An 8,215-nucleotide genomic window follows, 5' to 3' on the forward strand; every position below is an offset into this window, starting at 1 on the left:
CTAGAAAAATACCAGAAAAACCTGGCGGAAAGAATACACGAACATGATATAGAGATAGAGAAAGAAAAGGAAATGAAAAAATCTGCTAAGAAAGTTATAGATGGTGATTCTTTGGAAAGTGAGAAGAAAGAAAATGACAAAAAGATAGACACTCAAGTAAATGATGGTAACCATGATGAAAAAGACAGCATTAAAAGAGATGATTCAGTCACATACACTCTTGACAAGGCAATGGATGAGCTTAGTATAGAAACGAATGACAGTAGAAATGACCAGGAAATGTCTAGTGGTCATGCAGGTAAGGTAACTGATACAGAAACTACTAACAATAGTGTTGATGATGTTGTAATTGAAAAGACCACAGTCAAAGAAACAATTAAACACAATGTGAAAAATTCATCTGAATCTAAAAGTTCTAAAAGACATAAAGAAGTTGGTCCAAGTAAATCAAAAACAGATTACCTAATGCAGTTACTTGATAAGAGAAAAGCACTTCTAAGTAAGATGGCAGATATTCAAAATGAGGAAAACAATGTGAGTGCTGTGACTAAGCATGGAGAAGGATCTGATATCATTAGTGATAAAATTGATAGCATGGAGACAACAAAGGGGGACATAGAATGTGACAATATTGGTGATAAGACTAAAACTGTTGAGAAAAGAGCAGAGAACAATACTAATAAGAAGGAAAAAGTTGATATAATTGAAATACCAGAATCCAGTGCTACTAAACCAAAAGAAGACGCTCTACCTAGACATGAAGAACATTCTGAAATTAAAACTTCTGAGAAAAGTTATTGTAAATCTAAAGTAGAAAAGAAGAAAGGCAAAAGTTTTGTAAATGACATTGCTTGTGACAATCAAAAGAAGACAAAATCTTTGTCAGTATTAGATTTAATCAGTAGAGGGGTTAGATCTTGGATCACTGACAAAACCATAGCCTATTTAAAAGTTGACGATGATAATGATGGGGATATAGATGAGACAAAGTCTGCTAACTCGGTGTTTCAGAAACAGTACAAAGCTCTTGTAGCTAAAGTGGATGCACAGGAGAAAGATTTTGACGGACTGCTTGGTAATTTGTTTTTGTCTTTATTTTTTTATGAACTTTTTTATAACAATTTTACCAGTATTTTTTTCTCTATTGATGGACTGCTTAGTTAGTCATATTATCTTTTGATGAATGGCAATGATGGGGCTCCGGTAGTTTTATTAGCAAAACATAACTGACAAATGACATGGCACTACCATATTGAAAGCATGGCAACAGATAATGAAATGCAAAATTACCAGTTTAGACATATACTTTTATGCAAGAATAGGGCTAAACTCAGACTTATTAAATCCCTCGCCTGCAGGCTTGGCCTTTAAATACATCCTTGTGCTTCTGCAGATGTTAATGCACAAGAGATTAGTGCATTAACCGTTAAATATTTGTTTAGGTGAGGAGACAATGGATTCAGATTTTACAGACAAGCCCTCGGCACCATTACCACATTTTGAAGTTCTCCGCGAAGAATTGGAAGAAGATCAGATCCGAGTCAGAGAGTTTATGAAGGGATCTTTTACATACAAAGTTCAGGAGAAACAAACTTTTAAAAAGGTTAGTAACATTTGAAACAGGGAGTGGGGGTATTTCTGTGCCATAAAAAAGGGAAAATTTTACAAAACTTTAAACCAAGGGTAAAAAAGTGGTTATGAAAAAAAATTTGTGTGTCAGCAAAGTGCCATAGCTGCATTTTGAGGTTTACAGAGCTTAGGTCATTTGAATTACATGTACTTTACTTTATCTGATGAACATATGGTTATTCAGTGTTTTTCCCATTCATTTGGGAATGATTTTGGGTACTGCCAAAGTAGGAGCTACATGTATGTAAATCTGAAATTGGGCATAAAGTAAAAAAGAAAAAAGTTCTAAAAAAATAGCTAATATGCTAATTAGTGAGTTTAAAACACTGTCATAATGTAAAAATATTCTTGGAAAATTTTCAGGAAAGGGGTAATGGTCCCTTTTTACCAAATAGGTCAAAAGAGAATTGGGTGGAGGGAGGAGGGAAGGGAATCTGATGGAATTGAAATTTACCCATATTGGAGGTTTCTGTCACAGATATCTTTGGCAAAATTGATTTAAACATCATTCCTGGAGAAAGAACTTGAAATACAGTCAAACCTGTCTTAAGCAACCAGACAAGAGATGCAGGCTCAGATTGGCTGCTTAAGACACTGTATTAGCAGACAGTTTACTCTATTGCCCATACCTGTATTTTAGGACGATGGTTCAGACAAGGTTGTGTTACCAACTGTCGACAGATATGATCAAATGTTGATTAGACAGAAGATAGTTCTTGACAGAATAAACAGAATGTAAGTGCTTTTTTTTTTGCAAGACTGTCTCTTTGGGTCTGAACTCCAGTGAGTTCATTTAGAATACATGCTTTTGCATTCTTGTTAAACCCTGGCTATTTACCATTAAACAAAGTATATATGGAATGTGTTTGTGGGTGTCTAAGAATGGCTGATGTGTTTGTTAGTAAATGTCTAAGAATTGCAGATGTGTTTTTTAGTAAGTGTCTAAGAATGGCAGATGTTTTTGTTTGTAAGTGTCTAAGAATTGCAGTTAGTGTCTAGAAATTGCAGATGTGTTTGTTGCTTAGTGTCTGAGAATCACAGATGTGTTTGTTGGTTAAGTGTCTAAGAATGGCAGATGTGTTTGTTAGTAAGTGTCTAAGAATGGCAGATGTGTTTGTTAGTAAATGTCTAAGAATGGCAGATGTGTTTGTTAGTGAGTGTCTAAGAATCGCAGATGTGTTTGTTAGTGAGTGTCTAAGAATCGCAGATGTGTTTGTTAGTAATAGTCTAAGAATCGCCAGTGTGTTTGTTGGTTAAGTGTCTAAGAATGGCAGATGTGTTTGTTAGTAAGTGTCTAAGAATGGCAGATGTGTTTGTTAGTAAATGTCTAAGAATGGCAGATGTGTTTGTTAGTGAGTGTCTAAGAATCGCAGATGTGTTTGTTAGTGGGTGTCTAAGAATCGCAGATGTGTTTGTTAGTGAGTGTCTAAGAATCGCAGATGTGTTTGTTAGTAATAGTCTAAGAATCGCCAGTGTGTTTGTTGGTAAGTGTCTAAGAATCACAGATGTGTTTGTTGGTTAAGTGTCTAAGAATGGCAGATGTGTTTGTTAGTAAGTGTCTAAGAATTGCAGATGTGTATGTTAGTAAATGTCTAAGAATCGCAGATGTGTTGTTAGTAAGTGCCTAAGAAATGCAGATGTGTTTGTTAGTAAATGCCTAAGAATCGCAGGTGTATTTGTTGGTTAGTGTCTAAGAATCACAGATGTGTTTGTTAGTAAGTGTCTAAGAATCACAGATATATTTGTTAGTAAGTGTGTAAGAATCACAGATGTGTTTGTAAGTAAGTGTCTAAGAATTGCAGATATGTTTGTTAGTAAATGTCTAAGAATCACAGATATATTTGTTAGTAAGTGTCTAAGAATCGCAGGTGTGTTTGTTAGTAAGTGTCTAAGAATCGCAGGTGTGTTTGTTGTTTAGTGTCTAAGAATGACAGATGTGTTTGTTGGTTAGTGTCTAAGAATGGCAGATGTGTTTGTTAGTAAGTGTCTAAGATTCGCAGATGTGTTTGTTAGTGTCTAAGAATGGCAGATGTATTTGTTAGTTAGTGTCTAAGAATCACAGATGTGTTTGTTAGTAAGTGTCAAAGAATCACAGATGTGTTTGTAAGTAAATGTCAAAGAATCGCAGATATGCTTGTAACAAAATGTCTAAGAATCGCAGATGTGTTACACATCTCTAAAAATATTGTATACAAGTGTTGATTGATTGTGAATTTGTGATATATTTATATGAATGATTCATCTAATTGTAGCACCTAAAATATCTACACCACAGGTATAATTTAGCACTTCAAACCTATGATTTAGTAACCCACCAGGGATATTGATTTATTTCATGTTTGGAAGGCATCAAGCTATGTTGATGGTTTTTTGCAGTTGACTGTTTCTGCGTAAAGCACTGAAGGCCTTCTTGCTTAACAAGTTAAGCAAAGAATGTCACATTTTGACCTTACTGATAGTACAGTGACTTAAAGTTTATAGATATATCTTTGATACTTGTGGATTGGAAAATTATTGTTTATATTGTGACTTAGTAAAATTATTACAGAATACCCGAATTTGAAAGAAATTTGTCACTATGTTTTATTGAAAGCTAGTAGGGCATGCATGAAATCATCATCAAACCTACGAGAATAGCTACAGAATATTTTGTTCCGTAACATTTTATTCTCTTCTCATTCAATGCTCATACATATTAAGTGACTTAGACATTCTATACAACAAATCTTTCATAAAATGGCCATAAGGCTATGAAAACAACAAAGTTTTACTGTTTTTAAATCTTTATAAAAGGTATTTCATCAGATTTACTGCAGCCTTATACACTTTAAAACACAAACAAACAAATTAAAGTTAGTGAATGTACTGTTATATGCTATCACTATTATATCATGTATAATTTGTTGTTGTTGTAGATTACCAGATATTTTACCACCATTGCATTTGCTGGTACAAGATATATGTACAGAGTTGAAGGAACTCATTTACACATTCAAGTAAGTTTCAATATTCTTGATGTACGGTGCGAGGCTAGCTGCACAATTACTTTTAATGGTTATTTTCTTAATGTGCCTTGTCAGACTTATATCCAAGTACAAATATTTAATGTTACAATGTACATAGCTGATGAACACAAGCTGTCATTCCTAGTTTATGTCCGCCCACTTACCCGGTAGCTCAGCTACGGGAGAACGTCGGATTTGTAATCAAGGGGTTGCTCATTTGATCCTCGGGCAAGGTGAAATTTTCTACATGAAATTAAATCTCTGACATTCATGACTTCACTAATATATGATATATCTAGGATAGAATAGTATACATATCTGTGATATGATATATATACATGTATCTATGATAGGATATGATATATATGTGTATCTGTGATAGGATATGATATATTTCTATGATAGGATATGATACATATCTATGATAGATGATCTGTAAGTGGGAAATTATACACAGAAAAATCGGCACACAGTAGCTGGTACTCGAACCACGGGTCTCTGGATTGCCAGTCCAGTATGCTACCATCACACCACAGGGGCAGTTGCATTTTTGTGTGGCCTCTATGGAGTAGTGGCGACATATAGGGATCACTTCTCCGTCATCTGTCTGTCTGTCCGTCCGTCACAAAACTTGTCCGGACTACTCCTCATTTATTACTGGTGCAATTTCATCCAAACTTTACAGGAAGGATCAGTACCAAGTCTAGTTGTGCATATTGTCAGCATTTTCCGGTTCAATGATTTTTGTCAGAGTTATGGCCCTTTAATAATTTTTAAGTTTAAAGTTTGTCCGGACTACTTCTCTTATACCACTAATGCAATTTCAATGAAACTTTACAGGATTGATCTGTAGCTCAAGTCCTTGCGCGTACTGCACGGGTTTTCCAGTTGAATGATTTTTGGCCGAGTTATGGCCCTTTGATAAAAAGGTGTTTTTTTCTGTGTGTTGCCAGATACGCAAAAGCTTGTCCGGACTACTCCTCATAAACTACTGGTGCAATTTTATCCAAACTTTACAGGAATGATCAGTACCAAGTCTAGTTGTGCACTGTCCGTCTGTCACAAAATTTGTCCCAACATGAAATTGGCCATCATGAGGGACACATGTGATTACTGATCGCTTTTGTTCTTAGTGCTAATTGACCTTATATATTTAAGCTATGTTTAACTTTAGTGTGACATCATCACTTTACATATTTACGATATGATATATATTTATGATATATTTCAGTTTGACAAGTAACAACATCCTCTTTAAGCCTGCGGAATGGACCATAATCACTCTTATACTACTTAGAATGTAAGTTTGATTCCATGATAACCCATGTATGTTATTTATTCCTGACTTGATAGTGTACCTTTAGATAACACTAAAATACAAAAATATGTAAATTTGTATTCTGGCGTACATGTATAACTGTACACAGTAATTTCTCACAGCTTATTAGAGAGAACATCGGGTCAATAATCCAGGGGTCAATGATTGATCTTGCACAATGGGTCTTGTGTTCATTTGTCTCTCACTGCTGATTCTGAAATCATGTGTGATTAGTAGTCAGTCACTTGAGGAGAAATTGGTTAATTACTGGTTAGTTATCCAGTAGAGCTGGTTAGTTTGATTGACCATAAAAGTCAGAAAAACATGGGAACAAAATATTGACAAGTTATTCAGGTTATAGAAATCAAATCTCTTCTGCACCCTGTTTATACACAGGATTTTGGGAACACGACCCGTACCCATGGAAATTGGAATTTTAATGGCGTTTTGTTAAAAATTGGGAAAAACTGCATGACTGAAATTTTGCAGTGATTAAATGGATGCAAACAATTACTGTCTATGATGGCATCTTCAAACATTTAAGCACTATTACAGTGAAGAAGTCCTTATTTGCAAAGATTTTAGAATTTTTATTCAATACTTTTATTTTGTAATTTCAATTGGGAATTTTTTCCTGTGGATTGTGAAAATTATATACTATTTTCATTTGGGAATATGACCGAATAACGGCTTAAAATAAGCCAAAAAAAAATCCCTGGTAAATAATCTTTTATGTTATCAGAACTATACCCAGATTTCAATCATTAATGTAATATAGGGTCAGATATATTTGATCGTTAGTAAGATCTATCTTTTGAATAATTTTATGTCTGCAGGTTATCAAGAAAGATGGTGACAGTACAGAGAAGTTTTACGAGCCCAGGTGCCGAGAAATATTTCATCGTAATGTTATCCAGTATTGGTGGGAGTATAGAACAAGTGGATGTTGTTGTTAACAAATTATTAACATTTGAACAACCTAGAGACGTCTAAAATAATACAAAATGGGAGGAGTGGTTTATACAATATGACATTATATAGAGGTAGTGTCGTCCTCTTGACTTAGTGTCGAATTCTTGACGTAGTGTCCGTCTTTTGACAAGTGTCATCCCCTGACTAAGTTTAAAGAAATTCTAACCCTACTGGTGTTCCAGTATACAGACTAAAATGTGGTTTAAAGAACATCTGACCTTTCATTTCAATCAAGCTCAAGTAAATGCCATTTAAATGATGAATTAATTTTGTGAAAAATTATTATTGACAATGATTATTTGTTATCCCCCGCCGATGAAATCGGGAGGGGGATATAGTTTGGGCGTTGTCCGTCCGTCCGTCCATCCGAATTTCGTTTCCGGAGTAGTTCTCTGCAACTACTGGCTGGAATTCAACGAAAATTTATGGGAATCATCAATATCAAGAGGAGATGAGCATATCGTCGGCTTGTTCGGGTCCGACCCTTTAACTCAGAGTTATGGCCCTTGATTAGTTATGTAGTACCGTATAAGTGGTTTTTTCTGCGGGCTCCTAATTCTGCGGTTTTTCCAAATTTTGGCATGTTTTAATTTCTGCGGACTTTATTTCTGCGGCACATTCTTTGAACAAAACGTGATTTAATTTCTGCGACTTTCCTTATCAAAGTAACATTTCTCTAGTTTATTTTCATGTACACATTCGCATTTGTTTATCGTCGTCACAAAAAGACTGTACAGTATTACAAACAATTATATTGCTTCCTTGCAAACAAATATAATGCACAACAAAAGAAAGGTATGCATTTTTGATTAGCGTGAAATGATGTGTGAAAAATATACCCCGGTAGTATCTTTAATTTGATACCGTAATTCAGATGACAATTAAAGTATTCGACGATTATTTAGCAGTATAAGGGTTGAAATGGTTTGAATTATTTAGTGATAAACAAACATTTAGCGTATCGGCAAACACTATAAATTACATGCTGTTTAAATATTTTTATTCTTAAGTTAAAATAATTAACAATAAGTACATCCTTACAAACAAACACAGTATACATACTTAGCAGACAACAGTTTTATTCAACTTGAAAACCCGCTAACCGTTATAATCCGTTAGTCGTTATTACTTTTAAAGTTTAGATGAAACAGGTCATAATGCAGTGCAGATATAGTACCAGGTTAAAAAACAAAACACAAAGAAAAATATTCTGCGGTTTTTATTTCTGCGGTGCTGAAACTGACCGCAGAAAACGCAGAAATAAAGTCACCGCAGAAAAAACCACTTATAC

The 8,215-nt window shown here is 34.6% G+C and overlaps 1 protein-coding gene across 1 annotated transcript; it reads left to right on the forward strand.

Moving 5' to 3' along the window:
- Positions 1 to 6: 6 nt before the first annotated feature.
- LOC132730599 (putative RNA polymerase II subunit B1 CTD phosphatase RPAP2) lies at positions 7 to 7,429 on the forward strand. Its single transcript, XM_060716559.1, has 6 exons — positions 7 to 1,075; positions 1,443 to 1,603; positions 2,270 to 2,364; positions 4,545 to 4,625; positions 5,866 to 5,934; positions 6,789 to 7,429. The coding sequence occupies exons 1-6, from the start codon at positions 73 to 75 to the stop codon at positions 6,943 to 6,945; spliced, it is 1,566 nt and encodes a 521-aa protein (XP_060572542.1). The 5' UTR covers positions 7 to 72; the 3' UTR covers positions 6,946 to 7,429.
- Positions 7,430 to 8,215: the final 786 nt, after the last annotated feature.

Source organism: Ruditapes philippinarum, unplaced genomic scaffold, assembly GCF_026571515.1.
Source record: "Ruditapes philippinarum isolate M1 unplaced genomic scaffold, ASM2657151v2 ctg4438_1_1_1_1, whole genome shotgun sequence".
In the NCBI taxonomy this organism is placed as follows: Eukaryota; Metazoa; Mollusca; class Bivalvia; order Venerida; family Veneridae; genus Ruditapes; species Ruditapes philippinarum.

Excerpts from the sequence above, each read along its gene's own strand:
- LOC132730599 (XM_060716559.1), top strand. The coding sequence starts at position 73 with ATGAAAAAATCTGCTAAGAAAGTTATAGATGGTGATTCTTTGGAAAGT. Across the intron at positions 4,626-5,865 it reads GAACTCATTTACACATTCAA|TTTGACAAGTAACAACATCC; the intron begins GTAAGTTTCAAT and ends GATATATTTCAG. Across the intron at positions 5,935-6,788 it reads ACTCTTATACTACTTAGAAT|GTTATCAAGAAAGATGGTGA; the intron begins GTAAGTTTGATT and ends TTATGTCTGCAG.